Consider the following 22517-nt stretch of genomic DNA (forward strand, 5'->3'; position numbering starts at 1 on the left):
TTCCCCATCCTCTGAACGGCCATGGTTTGATGATGGGATTCATGGCCGACGCGGGTGCACGCTGGACATTTCCAAACTTTTGACACTCCTGACAACCCTTATAATATTTGAAACAATCTTCGAGGATCGTAGGCCAATAGTACCCGTTGTTTCGGATCATCCATTTCATCTTATGTGCTGATTGGTGAGCTCCGCATACCCCTTCATGGATTTCTCCCATTAGAGTCTTGGCTTCTTCTGTCCCAAGGCATTTAAGAAGAACACCGTCGATCGTTCGGTAGAATAGATCATCTTCGAGCAATACGTACTTGGTAGCGTGAAAGCGCACTCGTCGCTCCACCTTTTTAGATGGATCCTTCAGGTAATCGGCAATTTCTTTACGCCAATCGTCAGCTGCAAGCTCTAAGGCCATGGCGCCCGGAATCGGCCGATACCCAGATGCGTGTTGAGCGAGTCTGTTTGCTTCCTCGTTGCGGTCTCTTGGGACGTGCTCGATTGTTGCCGATCTGAATTCTTTCAAAAGCTGTAAGCAATCTTCGTGATGAATTCGTAATATGTCATCTTTGCACTCAGCCCTTCCGGTTAGTTGATCCACAATTAGCATCGAATCTCCGAAGACCTCAACAGAATCGGCCTTGACTTCCCTCAATAATCGTAAGCCTTTTAATACGGCTCTGTACTCCGCTTGATTGTTTGTGGCGGCGGTTTCTATCGGCAGAGAAAAATCATATCTTGCCCCCCGAGGCGATATGAGAACGATGCCGATTCCTGATCCGACTTCGCATGATGACCCATCAAAAAATAACTGCCAAGGCGCTAGTTCCACGAAGGCGATCTCCGGTCCACAGTGCTGGGCGACGAAATCGGCCATGACTTGACCCTTGACGGCTTTTGCCGATTCATACCGTAGGTCAAACTCTGATAAAGCTAAGATCCATTTACCGATTTGTCCTTTCAATATCGGCAGCGACAGCATGTACTTCACTACATCATCTTTGCATACAACTATACATTCTGCCGACAGTAGATAGTGCCTGAGTTTGGTGCATGAGAAGTAAAGACACAAACACAAACGCTCCACTGGAGGATATCTTATTTCGGCATCCAGGAGTCTTCTACTAACGTAATAAATTACCCGCTCTTTGCCTTCAAACTCTTGGACTAGAGCCGACCCAATAGCTTTTTCATCGGCTGATAAATATAGTTTAAACGGCTTACCCGTTTGAGGGGGAACCAGGACTGGGGGTGAGACCAAGTATCGCTTGATGTCTTCTAACGCCTTGCGCTGTTCTTCTCCCCATATAAATTCCTGGTCTGGCTTCAACTTCAGAAGTGGTGTGAACGCCTGAATCCGTCCAGATAGATTAGATATAAACCTTCTGATGAAGTTTACCTTGCCGATTAGAGACTGTAGCTCAGTTTTGTTCTGTGGAGCGACGACTTTGTTGATGGCCGCTATGGTCTTCTGATTGACCTCTATACCCCGTTCATGCACCATGAATCCTAAGAACTGTCCGGCGGAGACGCCGAAAGCGCATTTGTTGGGATTCATCTTAAGACCATGCTTTTTGGTACACTCTAGCACCCTTCGCAAATCGGCTAGGTGTTCCTCGTGGCTTTTGGACTTGACCACAACGTCATCGATGTAGATCTCCACCAGGAGGCCAATGAGTTTGTGAAAAATGTAATTCATGGCTCTCTGATATGTAGCACCAGCATTCTTCAAGCCGAAAGTCATCACCACCCACTCGAATAGACCAAGATGGCCTGGACATCTGAAAGCCGTTTTGGGTATGTCCTCTTCGGCCATAAGTATTTGATTGTATCCGGCATTTCCATCCATGAAGCTAATAATTTTGTGTCCCGCGGCAGCGTCGATCAATACATCGGCCGTAGGCATGGGGTAACCATCCATCGGTGTGGCCTGATTAAGATTCCTGAAATCGACGCAAACGCGTAGCTTCCCATTTTTCTTGTACACCGGCACGATATTAGAAATCCACTCGGCATAACGACATTGCCGAATAAATTTTGCCTCAATTAGCCGAGTTATTTCAGCTTTTATGTCTGGTAAAATTTTAGGATTGCACCGCCGTGCGGGTTGTTGGTACGGCCGATACCCTGGCTTTATGGGTAGCCGATGTTCAACAATAGATCGATCTAATCCGGGCATCTCGTGATACTCCCAAGCAAAACAATCCTTGAATTCTCTTAATAAATTTGTCAATTTACACTTATACTCTGGATCTAAATTTGCACTAATAAAAGTCGGCCTTGGTTTGGTCCCGTCACCTAAGTCTATCATCTCTAATGAATCGGCCGACGTGAATCCGTGTCCCAGCTTCCCGTCCTCTCGGGCGAACTGATCCATCTATTGCGCTTCTTCGGAGCCGACTGCTCGGATCGGCTGTAGGCCAAAATCGGTGACCTTCAGGAAATCGGTTTCCCACACCCTACCTGATATGCATCTGACGGTTTCGCAGCTCCATTGCTGTGCGTCGGCTGCTGCGATGCTGTACGCGGAGTCGACTTTGACCACCTCGATGTTATCGCCGACCCATTGTACAAGGCATTGATGCATAGTTGACGGGATGCAGCAGTTTGCGTGTATCCAGTCTCGGCCAAGAAGCATATTATAGGACCCTTTGCCATTAATGATGAAAAACGTGGTAGGAAGGGTCTTACTGCCGATGGTGAGGTCGACGCAGAGGGCACCGCGAGCGTTTGACACCTTGCCTTCGAAGTCCTTGAGCATCATGTCCGTCCTGGTTAGGTCGTCGTCGCTCTTTCCCAACTTTCGGAGTACGGCATACGGCATGATGTTGACGGCAGCTCCCCCGTCGACCATCAATCTAGTGAGGGGGCGACCGTCAGCATGCCCTTTAAGGAACAACGCCTTCATATGTTGTCGTTCGTCATCTTCGGGCTTTTCGAACGTGGCCATCATTGGTTCTAAAGCCAACCGTGTTGTTTGTTCCTCTATCGCCGACACGTCCTGTTGATCGGCAGGGGTCATAAACTCCATCGGCAATATGAAAACCATACCGATTTCGGCTGCCGATTCATCACCCGCCGATTCATTGTTGCCCTTGTCGTTTCTTTTGGGGCGCCACACCTGAGGCCTCCCTTCCTTCTTGTCCATCGCGCTCTCTTCTTCTTGTTGTTCCCATTGGCGGAGGCGTTGGATTCTCCGTTTTTGTGATTTGGTTAAACCGTCGGGGCACCATCTGGGGTTTATTGGCCTCCCTTCTTTCCCAGCGCGTTCCCATTCTGGCTCTCGTCCTAATGGGTTCTCATCCGTTACCCGAGCATCGGCCATGTCTTCGAGCCGGCTGTGAATGCTGGCTTTGCTATTTGACTGATCATGACGATCGGCCCTGCCCCCCTGCCTATTATGGCTTCTTCCTTTTGACCGATCATATTGGTCACTTCTGCCCCCCAGCCGATCACGCATGGGAGGGCGCTGCTCATCTGGGTTGCGCCAATTCCTGCTGATCGGTTCTGGCCTTCTGTCTCTAGAGCGAGACCTGGTGAACGGCCGATTGCCTCGATAGGGACCGTTGCACTCCGGGCAAGTATCGGCCGATGGTAGCCTGAGGTTATTTTCCCAACAATGTACGAAGAATGGGCATCTCCAGTGCTCCTCGTGCCGACGCATCGCTTCCTCTCGGGACCTTGAATGCTCATGTTGGCGTTGGTACTTTTGGAGCAGGAACTGGGAAGTAATGCGTGGCCCTTCTGACTCACCATCATCGTCCTCCATTCGTCGCTTTCCCTTGATGTCTTCAGACGTGATTTGATTTCTGGGATCGACAGCGCCACTCTTTTTGGCCGACTCGGACGTCAGCACTTTTGTTTGGAGAGAATTCTTTCCCGTGTCAGCCATGTTGGTAGGAAAAGGGTGCTGGTCGATTTTCATTGGTTTGGCCGGTTTTGCCGGCACTTCAAATTTGAGTCTGCCCTGCTCAATGGCCGACTGTATTTGTTGTCTGAAGATTTTGCACTCGTTGGTATCATGTGATGTGGCATTGTGCCACTTGCAATACTTCATCTTCTTCAATTGTTCGGCAGAGGGTATTGTATGGTAAGGCGAAAGTTTAATCTGCCCTTCCTGGAGTAGAAGATCGAAGATTTTGTCAGCTTTAGTTGTATCGAAACCAAATGTTTCCGGCTCCTTCTTGCCGAACGGGCATGATATCGGCTTCTTTCCCTTAATCCACTCTGCAAGTCCGATTTTGGCATCTTCCTCACCTTCTAATTCTTCCAGGAATGCCACTTTCTTCTGGAAATTCCTTCTTGGATCGAATGGACGCACCTCCTGCCCGGACAATCGGTGGACAATCTGGCTCAGGCTCTCGAACTCTTGTGAAGCATATTTTTCTTTAATGTGTGGCAGCAGGCCTTGGAAAGCTATATCGGCCAACTGGGCATCGGTTAGAGCCAGGGAGTAGCATTTGTTCCTGATTTCCCGAAACCTCTGTATATACGAGGGTATCGGTTCATCACTTCTCTGCCGGAGACTAGTCAAATCAGACAGCTTCATTTCGTGGACCCCAGCATAGAAGTACTTGTGGAACTGCCTTTCTAGATCGGCCCATGTGATAATTGAGTTTGGTGGCAAAGTTGTGAACCATTGGAAGGCCGATCCAGACAAGGATGACGAGAACAATCGTACCCGCAGGGCATCTTGCGTAGCTGCCTCCCCGTATTGGATGATGAATCTATTCACATGTTCTACGGTAGAGGTGTCATCCATCCCCGAAAATTTGGTAAAATCAGGAACTTTGTACCGATGGGGAAACGGCAACAAGTCATATGTAGATGGGTATGGTGTTCTGTAGGTATAAGTTTGCACCTTCGGCTTCAGGCCGAATTGTTCTTGCATTACCTCCGCGATTTGCGCCGACCAATCTGGTTGTTGCTGGGGAATAGTTGGCGGCGGGATCGGCACATGCTGATAAATCGGAGGTTGAATAAAAGGAGGTTGATGAAAAGGCGGTATCTGAGTATAAGCCGGTGGTGTAGTAAAGGACGGCTGCTTGTATGAACCACTTGTTTCATCATATAGCATGAGCTCTGACGTTTTGTTGACCTCCGGAGCGATAGGCTGGTATGGTGGTATGATCGGCCGAGTGGCCGTTTGGGAGGGTGTCTGGAACGGAGGATTTCCTTGACTGACCGATTGATTCAAACCGGCCGTGTTTAAAGGCGCCCCCCAGGGTAAAGGGATGACTGGAGGGAGTGGTGCAGATGACGGTTGGATAGAGCCATATCCCAAAGGAGTTGATGACGTAGAAGCACTGGATCCTCCGACAGAGGATTGGATCGGCTGTGAAGCCTGATAAGCCTGATTTGGTGGAATCGGCTGAAAATACGTCGGTCCCCTGTACCCTTGTGGTATACCTCCGGCGAAGGAGTTGACAACAGCATTGTGCACCATGTTTGAAAGTACCGGGGATTGGTTGATGAAGGCGTGATGAAGAGATTGTTGAATCATATCGGACATTTTATCCGAATCTTCAGAAATTGTGATCTGGCGGGGAGTAGGGAAAGGAGACTTTTTAACAGTTTCCCCGCTCCTGGAACGACTGAAGGATTTCAAGCAAGTTTTACGGACTTGCTCCAAATACTGATTCAGATCTTCTTTTTGGTCGTCCTTTAGATCTGCTTCCGTCACTTCGATGACGTTATCTTCGGAGACTTCAGCAGCTTTCGACATGACAGCGGTTGTATTGGTCCCACCGGGCGTGCCAAAAGTGTGTTGGCGCTAGAAATCGGTCAACCGAATCCCAGTGACCGACACACGACCCGGGAGAATCTGCTTAGCTCCTGTTCGGGTGAATGCCCTGGTGCGGTTCGCGCGGCGTGCCAGCCAATCTGACCTGTTGATTGGCAAGGAAGAACACGTGTCAAATTCAATAACTACGATCGGCTAAGTTTCCGATCGAGAGAGCTTATCGGCAAATCGGCCGATTTACTGTGATGATGAAATCGGTTATAAGACAACACGATCCCTGTAGCTTTGTAGACAGAAAAATACTAAAGTAATCGGTACAAAGCGCGTAATAACAGTACTAGGAAAAGATCTAATCGGCAACGAATGGATCTAACAACAGAAAGTAATGAAAGCCGATACTACCGATTCCTAGCGAGATAACTGGTGATAAAAACTAGGAAAAACAGGTAAAAACCTATGAATCTAGTTGATATCGATAACTGATGAATAAGTCTAAACGAAACAACAGCGATGCGCCGGAAGTTAAAGCTTAGATATTACTCGATAAACGGAACTTACAGAATCGGCCGGAGATCAAGATGATGCAGCCCTGCCAACCCGCACGAACTCGTGAGAAGGAAAAGTGACGGCGAAGTCGCCTGCTCGAAAGTAAGTACGAAGAATAAAGTAACTTGTTGTATTGATTGATTGTTGTATTTACAGATTTACAAAGGTAGCTATTTATAGTCCCGTACAGATAACTTCCTAACCGACTAGAATTCTATCTCTTATTCAAACAGAAAACAAATATCTACAAGCACAGTTCGTATTAGGTTAGATACCCCACGCTTCGTGGGCTGACCTCCACCTTATCCTTCCATCCTTTTCCAAGCCCATACAGGCCCAATTAGTCCATCCTCCTGATCGGCCGATTTCTCATCGGCAAAGGATTACCGATTGGGAATCTGGCGTATTCTCCCTGAAGCGAAGCAAAAGCTGCCAGCCGATTCCTCACTATAGCACCATTTGACCGATTCCTAACTGCACTTCCTCGATTTCCTTTCCCCTTGGCGCCGATTCTACTGATGACGAAATCCGGCGTCAACAGTGGTATGTTTTCCTTCACACATGTTCTTTTTGAAAATAAATTTAATATTAAATTGATTAATGTATGATAACCGAGTTCTTTTCTATATAAAATATGTTTAGTGTTATACACTGTTTTTCATGATAAGTGCTAATTTGATTAATGCCTACTTCATACCCTCTTCTAAATAAAAGCTAATTAAGTTATATATTGGTTTTTCATAAACTAAAGTTAATTTGGTTAATGCCTATCTAAATAATTCTTCCAATTAAAAGCCACTAAGAGTTATACCTCGGTTTTTCATAAATTAAATTCAATTTGATTAATGTTTATTCAATTTGTTTTCTAAATAAAATCTATACATGTTATATCTCGAGTTTTCATAATTAAATCTTAATTTGGCCAATATGAATATAAATGTGTTTTTAAATTATAATTTGGTTAGTTCAACCCGAATCATAAAGCTATGCGCTTACCTTATTTTTAAATTAAATGTTTAAATTGCATAAATTATACTTAAATATTTTAATAAAATTGGACTAAGCTTTACACCGTCTTTCTTATGAAAATATGAGTGTGACTTGATTAATTCCAACTAAAGGCATTTCTCTGAAATATATTTACAATACTTTTCTCAACTAAAATAAATAAAGCTTGTAGCTCTCATCTTTCTTTTATAATTTAAAATTATCGATAGCTTTATCTTTTCAACCATAGTTCCATTTTAAGCGTTCCTTACGTTCGTGTGACCTTAGATCGAGCCTTGTTGTTTAGTACGCTCTTTTCAAGCTTTCCTTTTGTTTTGGTGTATTGTTCTTAGTTATACTTGTTTGTTGCTTGCATGTTTGGGCCAATGTTTGCTCCGAGTAGAAGGATCGTTGATCGGAAGTTTGAAGAGTAAGAGCTTCAAGAGAGCAAGAGTCGAAAAGCAGTAAGAGTAACTTTCTGTTGGAGAAAGGCAAGTGTCCCTAACCATCCTTCTACCTATGCTTTGTTAATAATATCATGATTATGTTATCGGAACATGGAGAACCACGTAGGAAAATAGTGCTACCACAAGACTAAATGGCTCTGATCTTGGCTGAATAATTAGAAACTCTAGTATGGGGTAATCTTACCGAAAGGGCAAGAGGGGATGCGTTGATAGGGTATAGCACTCGCTCTCTTGGGAAGTGGGCTTTGCTAAGACATTGTACCCACTAGGGGACTGTTATGCTCTGCTTCGACCTGAAACATTAGCGGGTTACCACTTACTAGCGAATCTTTGTAAAGGCCTCGTAGCGTCCCTATGCAATCACACCTCGGAAGTGTGGTATGGTGCCTAGCTAGCACCGCATGGTTGGGTCCAAAGTTCTTTGAACTTTTACGCGACTTGTGGGTAAAGATGTGCAACCTCTGCAGATTGTAAAACTGATCGATCAGTCGTGCTCACGGTCAAGAGCGGCCTGGACCCTCACATGATTAATTAAACTTAAAGATGGACTTAAATCATAAATTTTGGTTATTTCTTGTGGCCTTACTGAGTACCTACCATAAGTGTACTCACCCTTGCTTAATGCTGCTCAGAAGAAGGTGTGTGAAGTATTCTGAAGATGATGCTAAGTTCTAGGCGTACGCAACCCCCAGTCGATTGCCTGTGAAGTTTGGAGCCTCCGTTTCCAGTATTTAAGCTGTGTATCTCTGATGGTTTCGTAAGTTTTTATTTGTATCTTTTTACGTGATACTGTTGCTGTTATTCACTTATGATGTCACTATATGTATGAAACTTGATCCTGGCATACATATAGGTAGCACTTGGTTTTGTCCTTAAAACCGGGTGTGACAACGTCCCTAGCTTCTATCTCCACAGAGCCTCGCCCTCTGGCCCAGCGACACGCTCGTGCGGCTGGTTTGCTGTGAGAGCTGGACGCCGGTGCTGGGCGCGGCGCGGCGCCATGTCTGCCATATTGGCGTGGCGCGGCGCGCGCACAAGTTTGTGCAATTTTTAATTTTCAGAGAAACAGTATGTGTGGATGTGAGCAAATATCCTTGGAAACTTGCCGCAGTCTGATTCAAATTCGTGGAAGAAAGAAATGACAAAGGTATGTTCTGTTTCAAGTTTCAGAGAAGTAGCATATGTTCTTATGAACAGACATCCTGGATTCCAAGATTACGATTCAGCGTACATTATACAGCGATGGCCATAAATACAACAAAGAACTGTACACGCTTGGAGAAAACGTATATGTGAAATCAATCGTTGCAGTAGCCTCCGCTACAACAAATTTTGTCTGAACCACGTTTCCTCTACCTTTTTCAACATCTCATGGTTCAGTTCTTGATCTCTGTTAATTCAACTGAAGGCCAGGCGCTCTTAAGACCCAAGAAGCAAAGAACTAGAAAGGCTAACAGGAACAGTAGACTGTCAAAGGAATGCAAAATAATTGACTGAATAATCCTGTGTGTGCAATTGTATATATGTTCAGAGAAGCAGCATGTGTCTTTGTGAACAAAAGAAAGCAATCAGGATACACTCAATCAGTACATTATACTGCACACAACGAAAATGCAACAGGACAAAAGAAGATTCAAAATTGTATCCATCCTAGTTACAAGCAGATTGATAGGATCGATAGCAGATCGAGTTCAGAAGTAATCTCTCAGCCGTATTCTCACCAACACACCGAATGATTGGATAGAGTTATAGACAAATGATGAACGGTGGATGCAGAGCCATACAAGCTAGGCAGTCCATTTGATGTACGCTGGTTTCTTTGGTGTCGGCAGTTCTTTCTCGCCATTGAGCATCAGAAGAACATCTGCCATGGTGGGCCGGTCTGCCGACTCATGCTGAGCGCACAGCAGGCCTATCTGTATGCACCTTTTTATCTCCACTAGCTGAGGCTCGGCAAACAGTGCCGGATCAAACTTCCGTCGACCTTCGAGAGCCTTCCAAGCCTGACAGTATTCCACATCAGGAAAAAAACAAGCATAATATAAGCACGGTTTCTCTCGATCGAGGGACAACATATCCGTGTTAATAATCCATAGATGTACCTCTAAAGTGTACACAAAATTCCACTAAAAATCATGGATAGATGGTGCATGCTAACATCTAAAGTTACGCAAAAATTGAACTTTAATTGGAAAGAATATACAAGAAGAAATAACTTTCTAGTGGAATTCTGCACAAGTTTTATTCCAACCTTTAATCTTGCATGACAGTAGATGATCTATATTAGCTATTTTTAGTGGAATTTTGCATGCACTCCCCATCGATCATGTTTGTGGAATTTTTTTTACACAGGCTCACCGAGGAACAATAACAGATCCATGTTCGTGGTGCGTGTCAGCACGTACCCATCGGTGTAGATGGAATTCTCTTGGTTGGTTATGTCGTCTTCGGATTCCACTTACAGTCTCAAGGAGGGTGACGCCAAAACCGTACACATCGTTCATCATTGACACAACACCGTCTGTCAGATATTCTGGAGCTATATATTGACTGAACAGTTAAAAATCAAAATTTACATCAGCAAAAGATAATAAATGAGGAAAAGAAGGAATTAACTAAACCTCCATGCAATGGAGATACCTAAGGGCTCCTTTGGGAACTCAGAATCCCGAGGGGATCCCGCTATTTTCCCTGGGTCGGAAGCCCACGTGGGCAACTCACCACCGGCCGAATCGCCTCCTCATTTGGGAGCCCATCGGACGGGGAGGCCAGACCACATCCGCGACTTTTCCCCGGGGCGAGCCGTCCTCACCTGTAGATTCCTCCTAGCATTTGCGCATTGTGCACATCTAGCAGCGTGGCCACACCATTTACTCGTTTTCGAAAAGACTAAATCATGAGTACTACAAGAAGCCCAGTGCAGTGGACGAAAGACGTGTTTTGATGCCTGATAGGGATGGTCAATATTATCATGCTTACTTGGGTCAAGTCTTCTCCAAGGCCTTTAATTGTTTGTGGGGACGGAGATGTGGCAAGTGGAGCTACAACTAGTAGCCGCCATCATCAATGGCATTGCGATCTTTTTAGCCCATTTTGATGTAATATTTCAGTAATAATATCTTCCGAACATATTTTTCAAGATATATACTCCTGTCAGCTATGGCATGAGCCTTGGTGTCCCTAATGGGGTATAGAAATTTAGTAAGAGAAAGGTTTTGTTAAAATATTATATTAAATGGGATATAATAGAATAGAATCAACTTCCTTCCACATCCATGGCGTCATGTGCTCTGTGAGTCTGTGTTACCTTGGTACAGCTCGCGAGCCAAAACGAGCTGGCTCGAGCTTTTAACGAGTCGAGCCGGCTCGTTATCTAAGCGAGCTGGAGCGAGCCGCATCCACCTCGTGTGGCTAGAAGAGTCCAGCACGAATGTATACAAACATAGCATGGGTACCTTGCGAAAAATCGAACAAAAAGTCCTGGAACTTTTGTAAAATGTATTCCATTTTACTAGTTAGCTGGAAGATCAGTGACAAATCCTCGATTAGACCCATCTGTGCCATCCAGGCTCGATCTGACAGCCCAGGGGTCCTCCTGCCGCGGCTTATGGGCGTGATCCTATGTGTGCAATTGTATATATGTTCAGAGAAGCAGCATGTGTCTTTGTGAACAAAAGAAAGCAACCAGGATACACTCAATCAGTACATTATGAGCATGATTGGTTGCAGTTCAAGGAGAGGTCCAGAATGGTGACGAGATTCAGACTCATCATGTCCAGCACAGAAACGTACATGCAGACTTGATTGGGTTGCGTATAGCCTGAGCCAGGATGGAGAGAGTTGTTGATTGGTTGGCTTCATGAAAGGCTGCTTTGTGTGGCTGCAAGTGGAGCCTATTGTCCTGCTTGTATCATCTCATCCTGGCTGGTGAGGGAAGGCCAAATTTTGCGTACAATGCTGGCCGGAATGGAAGGGGGAATCCAAACGAGGCCATGCAGCAAAAATATGCAGCTCTAGCAACCAATCAAAGCTAACCTGCACCGTGCGGACCGGGATGGTGCGAGCTGGGCTACCAATCACCCCCTATATGCACAAAACGAAAGCAAGAAGATTCAAAATTGTATCCATCCTAGTTACAAGCAGACTGATTGGATCGATAGCAGATCGAGTTCAGAAGTAATCTCTCAGCCGTATTCTCACCAACGCATCGAATGATTGGATAGAGTTATAGATGAATGATGCACGGTGGATGCAGAGCCATACAAGCTAGGCAGTCCATTTGATGTACGCTGGTTTCTCTGGTGTCGGCAGTTCTTTCTCGCCATTGAGCATCAGAAGAACATCTTCCATGGTGGGGCGGTCTGCCGACTCATGCTGAGCGCACAGCAGGCCTATCTGTATGCACCTTTTTATCTCCACTAGCTGAGGCTCGGCAAACAGTGCCGGATCAAACTTCCGTCGACCTTCGTGAGCCTTCCAAGCCTGACAGTATTCCACATCAGGAAAAAAAAGCATAATATAAGCACGATTTCTCTCGAGGGACAACATATCCGTGTTAATAATCCATAAATGTAAGTGCACACAAAATTCCACTAAAAATCATGGATAGATGGTGCATGCTAACATCTAATTTTACGCAAAAATTGAACTTGAATTGGAAACAATATAATATACAAGAAGAAATAACTTTCTAGTGGAATTCTGCACAAGTTTTCTTCCAACCTTAAATCTTGCATGACAGTAGATGATCTATATTAGCTATTTTTAGTGGAATTTAACATGCACTCCCCATCGATCATGTTTGTGGAATTTTTTTTACACAGGCTCACCGAGGAACAATAACAGATCCATGTTCATGGTGCGTGTCAGCACGTACCCATCGGTGTAGATGGAATTCTCTTGGTTGGTTATGTCGTCTTCGGATTCCACTTACAGTCTCGAGGAGGGTGACGCCAAACCCGTACACATCGTTCATCATTGACACAACACCGTCCGTAAGATATTCTGGAGCTATATATTGACTGAACAGTTAAAAATCAAAATTTACATCAGCAAAAGATAATAAATGAGAAAAAGAAGGAATTAACTAAACCTCCATGCAATGGAGATACCTAAAGGAATGAGATCTTACAATGTGCCTGCTGTGATGATCTCGCCCTTCAATTGATTACCATTCAATACTTTCGCTACTTCAAAATCAGTAATCTTAGGATTCATATGGGAATCCAAGACGATGTTTGTTGGTTTCAGGTCCAAATGGACAACACATTGCTCATGTAGGTACCTTACGCCCTGAGCTATGCCCTCAATTATCCGGATGAGGGAGGACCAATCAAGTCGGGGCTCTGCATAGTGTCACAATGAAGCAACAACTATGTATCAATCAGTTAGTTGAACCACACAAATAGTTAATTAAGAGATTAAAAGCTGTCGATATTTCAATGGAAACATGCCTTTGCAATGAATAATCTCGTGCAAGGTTCCCATTGGAACATATTCCTCGACCCAGATATATTCTCTGTCCTTAACAGCTCCATTCTCGTGGGAGTATCCCAGAACTTGCACTACATTCTTGTGCTGAAGCTTTGAAGCAAGAAGAAGTTGCTCGTAGGTGTGCGCCCAACCCAAGCGAGGTGCCCAACGGAATTTCTTGATGGCAATCACACTCTGGTCATCTAATACACCCTGGTACATGATGGATTCATGTTACTATAGCTAGTCTTTACTAAAATATGCAGGAATGGCACATCTTTATACAAAGAAGAAATTAAAATTTCTAATAATAATGACCTATACAATGTAACATGAATCTTTCATGACGCCTGAAACCAAGAAGATTAAACGAATCTACTTATACAGCCCTGCCGATTTGGCGCTTGACCAATCCAACCCTTGTCTAAAATGCTGAATTCATCTTTCTGGAATTCAAATTTGCTAGTGTGGAAGTCAGAGTATAATCAAAAAGCAGTTTGTTGTCCATAGGATAGATGTATCGCTGACGGTTTTTGTTAAAAAAATCACTTTTGATAATGGAGTTACCATAAAAAAACAATTTGTGATAAGTGGAGTTATCATATTAAAACGACGTATTACTAAGATGGTCCTAGTAGCCATTGGACATGCATTAGCACTTACATTAATTTGTACCCTGCCTACCGTACCAAGGATCAAATTCTAGGTTTGGCGTTACGTGTGTCTCATCCCTTTCTAGGAGATTCCAATATTGCAATACAAACTGAATAATCCAAAACAAAAGGCATATGAAGTACCTTGTAGACAGTAGCTATGCCACCTCGGCCGATGATATTGCTGTCTGAAAATCCATTGGTAGCGGCCTTCAACTCAGACAACCCAAACTCTCTTAAGGTTATTGCTGTGGAAACAACACATATATACCAAGTTTAGAATTTAGATTATGCAAACCTGAATGAACAGTGTATGCAGTCACAATATTTATCTTTTAGGAAAAATGGAAAATTCATATATAATATCTATTTTTTGATCGGGTGTTCTGCAGTTGGGTCTGCATAGTCAATAGCCAAACTACTACACCATGGCATGCGTTCCGAGTTGTTTGTGCCTATCAACCCAGTCGTCATAACAATAATGCTGGGAGCATCACTTGATGTAGATAGGTTATGTTACTTTGGTCGTACTACAAAAAAGGCTTTGGATTTAATTAGTAGCATGATCTAGTGGATGCACATAAATGAGGGGGAGACGTAATGCATCAACTGAAGCCTAAGGAATCCAGGTCTTAAAAAGTTTTTGAACTTTGAACTGGACGATTGCTCCACAGGACAAATTACAAAAATGGTGCATGACTTCATTTTTCAGAGCACCAGGAAGTCTAGTGGGTTCGGCAGAATATTTGGTAGGCATCCAATGATGTCTTCTGAGGGGAGCGACAGCATTGAACCATATAAAATGTGACTGTGCGATGGGCGCTGCTGGACCATACAATGCTGCACGTGGACTGTCTAGTGGTGTCTTTTTCTTCTTGCTCCATCTCGCTCTGCTTCTGAGCTTCTCCATTCCAACTCTGTGGCAATCAACAACCAAGATAGGCTTCCAGCATTCTCCCACCTTGCAATATAATGAAGGTCATGGTGGAAGCGTGGAGAGCCCATATCTTGGAACTTAGTGGTGGTGGCCAAGGAGTTCGGATTCGGTTGCAACGCGTACGGTGTCCATGGAGCTCAGCTTGATGTTGGCCTGAGAACTGGGGCGATGGCATCCATGGAGCCCACAACGATGGATTTTGAAAACTGCAGGGATGTCTTGTCTAGGCTCCTGGAGATCAATGTTGTGCTCCTGGAGATCACGTAAGTGGCTTAAATCTTGTCTAGGCTAGAGAAATCTTTTGGTCATGGTTGTAGCTGTCTGGTGTGAACGGAATAACGGATACGTTGTTTTTATGGTTGATCGATGCAGTCCAAGGGAAGAATTATTATTGTCATGATCTAATGATAAGATTATGTCATGGGACAAGGGAGGTAGGATTGGTAGCTACTTGAGAATTGAGACGGTGTCAAGTTCGGATGAACAATTGGAAGCTTTTGTGGGAAAAAATACTCCAACCATTTCGAATTATAGGTCGTTTTGACTTTTCTAGATTCATAGGTGTTTGTATGTATCTAGACATACACTATATTTAGATGCATACAAACACCTATAAACCTGCTAGAAAAGCCAAAACAACATATAATTTGGGACGGAGGGAGTAATTAACAAAATAAAGAATCCAATCTTACCTGCTAAGGGAGGAAGCAGGGCCTCAGATCCTCCTGGTACGCTATTTTCCTCACCGTTCTGTTCAGATCTGCCATTGCCGGCGTTATTCAACAAAAGCAACTTCCTCTTATGTTGGAGAAAAAACATAAAAAACCAGAGAGATATCTGAAATAATGCTCATTAACTTTGACATCATTTGAAAAAGCACTAGTAAGATGAAGTGCACAGCCCCTATCTTTTTAATTATATTTCATCAAGTTGCTAATGTATGTGGATATTTACATACAAGGTTTTAAACAGCTTAAATGAATTCGATGATGCAACTGCTATGTGCAGCGACATAATTTGTTAGTTTATTGAATTGTACAGTTAATTTTCAATTTACTCTGGATGGTAGTCGCAAATTTGATAAGACGTCCAATATACTTTATTTGCCTATCTTAGATCACACAGTGCCACGGCAAAGAGGGATACATTTGCATAATGGATATCTGACCTAATATCCTCAGATGAATGATTGTCATGGGATATCTCCATCAGACCACTTTCCTGAAAAAGCATGACGATTCACATCTTTATTTTAAATAATAAAACTGTGTGTATCCCTCGATGAATATATCCAACACAAATTATCCTATTAGGCAGTACTCCTATATATGTGCATTGGTGCAAATACTCTTCGTATGGCAGAATTATTCTAGGCCTTTTTTGTTATTCTCTGAACTAACCAAGAGGCAATTAAACTAGAAACTAATTTAGAAACATATGGGAGTAGGTTAGCATACTGTTCACAGCTCCATAAAATTTGAACCTGCAGGGTTAAAAACCTTGCTGATTCTTCGAAACTTGCTGAACGATGTTTCAGAAACTACTGATAGACCCTCTCTCCAAGCAATAATGCACCGTACCTCTGGTTGCCGTAGCGGATCAGGACGAATACCAGCATGAATGGTGAACAACATAATGGTGGTATTGGTGTTGATGGCGAAGGACGCCAGCATCACTTTGTTCAGGATGTCATCCTTCACTTCGCGCAGCTGCTTGGACAGGTCCCCGGCCGTGATGAAGCGGCGGATGGTGCTTCGTCTCTCCTGGCAGGACGTGACGAGCTCGAGGCCGCGTTCGAGCGTCTCCTCAAGATCCTCCAGGGGGCCACTCATGGCCGGGTTGTTGTTTAGCATCCCCGTCTGCTGCAACTGCGACAGGATGTCGCTGAACCTGAGCACCCGCTTCCTGATCTCTAGGCAAACCTCCTTGTTCTTGCGAACCGTGTCCACTGCCTGCTTGATCTTGAGCCCGATCTTGACGATCTTCTCAACGCTGGCCACCGGATCAGCCATCGATCTCTGCAATTACGTGGAATACACACGCGAGACTGAACTGAACTCAAGATCACATTATGGTCGATCGGTAAAGCTCTCTCAACCTGTCCGTGCAAGCAGCAGTCAAATGAATTGATCGATTCTTCGTTCTCACCTCTGCTAGCTTCCTGCACCCAGCAATCGAGATAGCTGTCGGTCTTGTGTTAGCCGGCTGCGGCAACTCCGCTCTACTCTGCTCCGAGCATGAGTTACACTCACTACCAATCACTACTCATTTCCCCCAGAAACTACTGTCCAATTGCAACACAAAGACAGAATACTCGTGCTCTGGCCACTATACTCTGGGTTTGCCATGTTGCTTCCTGGGCCTGGTGAGGTGATAGGCACGGCGATGGCGATGGCGATGGCGATGGCGATGCAGGGAAAAGGAATGCAAGTTCTACTCGTCAACAGGGAAGGAAAACCGTGTCGACTACTCGGGGTCAAGTCAACAGGGCCCAATTTTTTTCCGTTTTGCTGGTTAGCAGTGTCTACAGTCTAGTATCCTGTATGCCTCGACTATGGGGGTTTTGGCAGGGCTCCTGGCTCTCACAGCGACTTCTAGCGGAGTCTTACCTAAGCCTTCTTTGGTACGGCTTATTTTGGATTTGGCTTCATCTATTTCATGCAAATCGAGATACTGTAGCGTGAAGCTGTTTTGTAAGCCGGGACTAAAATGAACTAGAAGCCTTTTTGACTTCACTAGCTTTGGCTTCACCAGTGAAACTGTTTTGGGATGAGCCGTGTGCTAAAGAGGCTAATGCCCCACCGAGAAAACGGCTTCAGTGCCGAAGCCATCCCGGAACCGGTCTCAAGAATGAACTAGCGACACGGAGGAAAAAAAAAAGTAGCTCCCTCCGGCTCCTTCCTCTCCCCACAGGCACAAGAACGAAATTGCCCCGGCAATTCAGTAACTATTACAGATAAAATGTCACCGGCCTCCTCTCTCTCACCGTCGGCGTGGCTGCAAGCAGCCGGACGACCACCGGCGGCTGACCTGTAGGCGTTCCCCCGCCCCATTCCAGCCCCTATCGGCGTCAGCGGCAGCCGCGCATCCCGGCGGCCTGGCCTCGCCTTGCTGTAGCGGGTTCCTCGCGGCTCGCGCGGCTTGGGCAGCGGTGGCAGGGCAGCAGCGCCGAGGCGGGGTTGCAGCAGCACATGGTGAGGGAGGGGCACGGCTGGGGACAGAGCATGGCATGGAAAGATAAGAAGCAAGGACGGCGTGGAAAGTGAACAGACGGCGTGGAAAGTGAAGGAAGGGAAGGGAAAAATAAAAAATAAAGAAAAAATAAAGGACGGCTGGACTCTCTGGGCTGGGCTTGTGCTCGCCAACAGTCCAGGTGGCGCGCGGCAGCGTTGGTGAAGCGGGCTTTGCTGCAGAAGCTCGCAACATGTCAGGCAGGGATCGCACCACCGCCGGCGACGCCGAAGTGAGCAAGGCGCCGGTCGAGAGCCACCGCGCCGCGGCCACCGGCCAGCTGCCGCGCGCGCCTGGCGAGGCAGAGGCTGCTGGGATGCTCCGGATCTGTGCCGCCCAGGCTCGAGCGGACGGCTGGTGGGCGCCCAGGGGGTGGACGGTAAATTAAATACCGTCCACCCATTGGGTCCCGCCGGCGCGGCGCTGTCCCGATCTCCCGGCCCTTTCATCGAGAGCACCTCGGAGTCTCGCCTTCTTGCACCTGCTCCTCCTCGTGTGGTGCGATAGCCGGAGGCGAAGAGGCCGACGACCGCGACGGGGTGCTGGGCGTGGCGGGACGGCAACGGCATGCTCGCCGCCGACCTTTGCGCATGCGCGTGGAGACGCAATCGCAGAGCGAAGATTCACCGAGCGAAGAAGAATCGCAGAGCTCACCGGTGCCAGACTGTCATCAGGTTGAATCTGAATCTGAACACCTTGCATGGCATCTTAGTAGCCATATTGTTCTGAAAGTTGTATATATGCCATGTCATGTCCAATTATAGACATCCAAATCTTCACCATGAACTTGTCTGCACTGCTGTTGGAGCCCAGGCAGCCACAGTGAGGAGACCTCTTGCATACTCTCGTGCAGACCCAGCTGCTCCAAACTGTCCAACTTCTCAATACACAGCATGGAGAGCCCACCACACGCAGCTCTCTTGCTTGCGGTAGATTCGACACCCTCTCCAGGCTTTCACAAAACGCAAGTTGAAGATCAGCTGTACGAGTTTGATGCTTCAGTCAATGGTGCACTTGTTATCAAGGGTGTGTATGTCTTGAATTTTGCTTATATCTCAATACACTGAAAGGGTATATTCGCGTCTCGGTTGGGAAACCCGAGCACACTGATGCACAAATGAAGGGCCTGAATGCACGTACTTCAATTGTGAGCTTTTGCACACCATCACATTAATGTAAACAATGGAGTACTTAACGGATATATATCCGTCAGGTTGGATGCAGTCTATAAGAGGAGATTGCTGTCAAGCCCAAACAGACAAGGGTCAAGTGGGGTTCACTATCTTTTTGTTTGTTTGAGAAGTTGAAGTCTGGGTTTTTTTATTCAGCGACGGAACAACTATTCACAAGATCATTGCGTTCAGAACAAGTGTTGCAGTTTTTTTGAAGAAACAGGAGGGGGTCCCCTACTGAATTTATTAAAGAGTTAAACAACAAAAGGGTTCAAATACAAAACAAGGCCGAAAGATCAAAAAAATAGAAAAAACAGGAACCAAAACCAAAAGAAAAAAAAGAAAGGACTGGGAACAAGGTTTACAGGGAATCTACCCAATCTAACATAAGAGACTGGGTTTGGGTCTTGGCCCTATGGAGAGCTACCAGGCGAAATTCCGACAAGTGTTGCAGTTACAGGGAATACAACAAGTGTTGCAGTTGAATTCCTGGTGGGTGGTTTGTGATGTTGAGTTGCTTGTTTGGTTGTTGATGAGAGAACTGAAAATTCTGTAGCCTGTAGGTAAATAAAGGCCAACATATATAGCAATGCTGTTGTCTTAGTACTTTGTATCAAAGGTCATTGGACATTGCAAGCTTCAACCAAATAAAGGAAGGAAAGTTGGAAAATGGAACGAGTTTTCATCCATAACCGCCATGACGGCAATGTCATTTTACGTGACTTTTATTTGTGGTGATCGATCGACATATGTATAGTCTCGCAGAGGAGGCTGCGGCAGCAGCTGGCTTCGCACAATGCAGCTGCATCATCTTCATGTATGCTCACTGGTACTGGCCCGCGAGCTTGCCTTCCTTGACGATGTAATTCTGCACCGGGAAATCCTGGCCCTTGAAGTACCTCTCTAGCATGTCCTTCACCCCCGCCGCATACCTCAGCTGCACCAAATCATGGCATAAACATCTTCGTCGTCCTAGTCCTATGTAGTAGCTAGTGTTTACTGACCTGGCCATCAATGGTGGTGCCGGAGATGTGAGGGGTCATGGCGTTGTTCGGCATGTAGCGCCACGGGTGGTCCTTGGGCGCAGGCTGAGGGTGCCACACATCGCCGCCGTATCCTGATCATCAGACATACAAGAGTTTGAGACGTACGGATCAGTCTGGTGAGGATGCCACGGTGCTAATCAGCTGAAAATGAGCAGTAAATAAACAACAGCTAGTACATACCAGCGATGTGCCCGGTGGCGCAAGCGTCCGCCACGGCCTGCGTGTCCATGATCGCGCCTCGGGCGTTGTTCACGATGATCACGCCTTTCTTCATCCTCGCGATCCTCTCCTTGTCGAACATGCCTCTGGCCAAAGGAAGCAACAAGCGGTTAATGCATGAGAACCAAGCAGATGGCAGCAGTGCTCATATAATGAGAACCAAGCAGATGACCTTGTTTTCTCGGTGAGCGGCATGTTGAGCACGACGACGTCGCACTTGGGCAGCATGGCGTCGAGCTCCGCCTCGAACTGGGCGCCGGTCTCCGCCTCCAGCGCCGGGTCGATCCGGAGCCTGTCGTGGTAGAGCAGCCTGCAGTTGAACGGCCTGAGGCGCTGCAGCAGCAGGCGCCCGATCCGGCCGGCGCCGACGGTGCCCACCGTCTTCCCCTCCAGGTCGTGCGCGCGGTGCGCGACGCCGGCCACGTCCCACTCCCCGCTGATGGCCTGGTGGTGGCCCGGCAGGAAGTTGCGCACGAGGACGAGGACGCGCATGAGCTGGTCCTCGGCCACCGACACCGTGTTGCTGCCGGTGACCTCGGCGACGGTGAGCCCCGCGGCGGCGGCCGCCGGCAGGTCGACGTGGTCGGAGCCGATCCCCGCCGTGAGGAGCAGCTCCAGGTTCTTGGTGCGCGCGATGCGGTCCGCGGTCACGTACGCCGGGTGGAACGGCGTGGTGATGAGCACGTGCGCGTCCGCGATGTGCTTCTCCAGCTCTGCAGGCGCGACAGCGAGTTAGCACTGCTAGCACTACTGCTACTCAGTAGTGACGTGTGTGCACGAGCACAACACTGCACGCTTATATTACCGCAGTTGGGGCCGTCCTTGTCGTCGGTGACGATGTACTGGTGGCCCTGCGACTCTAGCCAGCCGCGGATGCCGAGGGCGTGCTCGGCGCAGCCGACGAAGTTGGGGTTCCGGTCGGCGTACTCGCCGCCCTTGTAGAACACGCCCACGATCTTCTTGCTGCTGCCGGCTGACGCCTGCTAGCGGTACGGGAAACAGAACGACGACACACAGGTAAGCGGTACGGGAAATAGATCATGGTAAAATGGAGTAACAAATTAAACGTGGCGCACATGAAGGCTCCTCGCAGCGGGCGCATTGCGCGGGACGTGCGGTCGTCCCATGGCGAACCGTGTCGCCTGCTGCGCCGCCCTCCTGATCATGGACATGGAGGTGCTGAAACGACTAGAGCTCGAGCTCAACTGGTGTACTCTGGATCGGTGGTGTTGCACTGAGATACTGCAGCGAGCGAGTGCGTGTGCGTGGAACAAAGCTTTGAACCGGCTGGCATTTTATAGCGCAGGAGACGTGCAGTGGCGAACCTTCTTAACCACGCAGCCGGGCAGGTGCATCTGGGCGGGAACAGTCAAGTCGATGAGGCTGCGCAAAGAGCACTCGGGTGGGAGCGGGGAAGGTGAACCTTGCGTTGTCCAACCTAGATTGGGTGGGTGCACGGGAGGTCGTTCTCACCTCTCGTGCCGGTGTCGCGTCTCTGTGCTATGGACCGAGCCGCTTGCTCGATGGCTTGTCCGAGCTCGACGGCGCAGCCGGCGCTTACTATTTCGTTTCCCACCTTTATCTCACTTCAGTATTTTTGAAAAGCTCACGATTCCTGGAAAACGCTCCAAAGGTTCGTGGAAATTTGCCTCTAGGGATAACTCACTGTAGGATACAGTATCTTTGCCGAGTGCCAGAGGTACTCGGCAAAAAAAACACTCGGCAAAGGTTTTGCCGAGTGTAACACTCGGCAAACAGCACACGGCGTATATTTTAATGGCAAACAGCTGTTTGTCGAGTGTCAATCATTGGGCACTCGGTAAAGTCTTTTGCCAAGCGTCAGTAAACACTCGGCAACAATAAACTCTCGGCAAAAAAAAGTTAACAGGATGGCACGGTGACGGTGCTTTTACCGAGTGCACGACGGAAAAACACTCGGCAAAGTTTAGAAACTTTGCCGAGTGTCAAGGCGAAAACACTCGGCAAAGGAGCGCGCAACAGCCAGATTTTAATGGTTACTTTGCCGAGTGTGAGTGAAAATACACTCGGC

General features: G+C 46.9%; 3 protein-coding genes across 7 annotated transcripts; all 3 read right to left on the reverse strand.

The window, feature by feature from the left end:
* Nucleotides 1-9243: 9243 nt before the first annotated feature.
* LOC140220312 (receptor-like serine/threonine-protein kinase SD1-6) lies at nt 9244-10493 on the reverse strand. Its single transcript, XM_072290334.1, has 3 exons — nt 10459-10493; nt 10143-10287; nt 9244-9740 (listed from the first exon to the last, which is right to left on the reverse strand). Exons 1-3 carry the CDS (start codon nt 10491-10493, stop codon nt 9525-9527), a joined length of 396 nt encoding a protein of 131 aa, XP_072146435.1. The 3' UTR covers nt 9244-9524.
* A 1332-nt stretch (nt 10494-11825) lies between these two features.
* LOC117867094 (cysteine-rich receptor-like protein kinase 44) lies at nt 11826-18290 on the reverse strand. Of its 4 annotated transcripts, none has more exons than XM_072295601.1 (9): nt 16948-18057; nt 16380-16851; nt 15968-16020; nt 15492-15559; nt 14007-14110; nt 13191-13422; nt 12869-13082; nt 12614-12758; nt 11826-12219 (listed from the first exon to the last, which is right to left on the reverse strand). In XM_072295601.1, exons 2-9 carry the CDS (start codon nt 16809-16811, stop codon nt 12004-12006), a joined length of 1464 nt encoding a protein of 487 aa, XP_072151702.1. In that variant the 5' UTR covers nt 16812-16851; nt 16948-18057; the 3' UTR covers nt 11826-12003. The 4 variants fall into 4 exon arrangements, with proteins under 4 accessions (XP_072151702.1, XP_034607324.1, XP_072151701.1 ...); XM_034751433.2 differs by having other exon boundaries at nt 16380-16846; nt 16948-18052; XM_072295600.1 differs by having other exon boundaries at nt 16380-16817; nt 16948-18050.
* Nucleotides 18291-19784: 1494 nt separating this feature from the next.
* LOC117867095 (formate dehydrogenase 2, mitochondrial) lies at nt 19785-22286 on the reverse strand. 2 transcript variants are annotated; one of them, XM_034751435.2, is made up of 6 exons: nt 21544-22286; nt 21273-21450; nt 20640-21180; nt 20429-20553; nt 20207-20319; nt 19785-20139 (listed from the first exon to the last, which is right to left on the reverse strand). In XM_034751435.2, the coding sequence occupies exons 1-6, from the start codon at nt 21637-21639 to the stop codon at nt 20026-20028; spliced, it is 1167 nt and encodes a 388-aa protein (XP_034607326.1). In that variant the 5' UTR covers nt 21640-22286; the 3' UTR covers nt 19785-20025. The 2 variants fall into 2 exon arrangements, with proteins under 2 accessions (XP_034607326.1, XP_034607327.1); XM_034751436.2 differs by having other exon boundaries at nt 21273-21447; nt 21544-21798.
* Between the last annotated feature and the right edge of the window lie 231 nt (nt 22287-22517).

The sequence above is a fragment of the Setaria viridis genome, chromosome 8 (genome assembly GCF_005286985.2).
Source record: "Setaria viridis chromosome 8, Setaria_viridis_v4.0, whole genome shotgun sequence".
NCBI classification, from domain to species: domain Eukaryota; kingdom Viridiplantae; phylum Streptophyta; class Magnoliopsida; order Poales; family Poaceae; genus Setaria; species Setaria viridis.

Excerpts from the sequence above, each read along its gene's own strand:
- LOC140220312 (XM_072290334.1), bottom strand. The coding sequence starts at position 10,493 with ATGGGCTCCCAAATGAGGAGGCGATTCGGCCGGTG. Across the intron at positions 10,288-10,458 it reads AGGAGGCGATTCGGCCGGTG|TCAATATATAGCTCCAGAAT; the intron begins GTGAGTTGCCCA and ends TTAACTGTTCAG. Across the intron at positions 9,741-10,142 it reads AATTCCATCTACACCGATGG|GCTTGGAAGGCTCTCGAAGG; the intron begins GTACGTGCTGAC and ends GAATACTGTCAG.
- LOC117867094 (XM_072295601.1), bottom strand. The coding sequence starts at position 16,811 with ATGGCTGATCCGGTGGCCAGCGTTGAGAAGATCGTCAAGATCGGGCTC. Across the intron at positions 14,111-15,491 it reads CCTGCTTCCTCCCTTAGCAG|CAATAACCTTAAGAGAGTTT; the intron begins GTAAGATTGGAT and ends TTGTTTCCACAG. Across the intron at positions 12,220-12,613 it reads AATTCCATCTACACCGATGG|GCTTGGAAGGCTCACGAAGG; the intron begins GTACGTGCTGAC and ends GAATACTGTCAG.
- LOC117867095 (XM_034751435.2), bottom strand. The coding sequence starts at position 21,639 with ATGTCCATGATCAGGAGGGCGGCGCAGCAGGCGACACGGTTCGCCATG. Across the intron at positions 21,451-21,543 it reads CCGCTGCGAGGAGCCTTCAT|CAGGCGTCAGCCGGCAGCAG; the intron begins GTGCGCCACGTT and ends CCGTACCGCTAG. Across the intron at positions 20,320-20,428 it reads CGCCACCGGGCACATCGCTG|GATACGGCGGCGATGTGTGG; the intron begins GTATGTACTAGC and ends TCTGATGATCAG.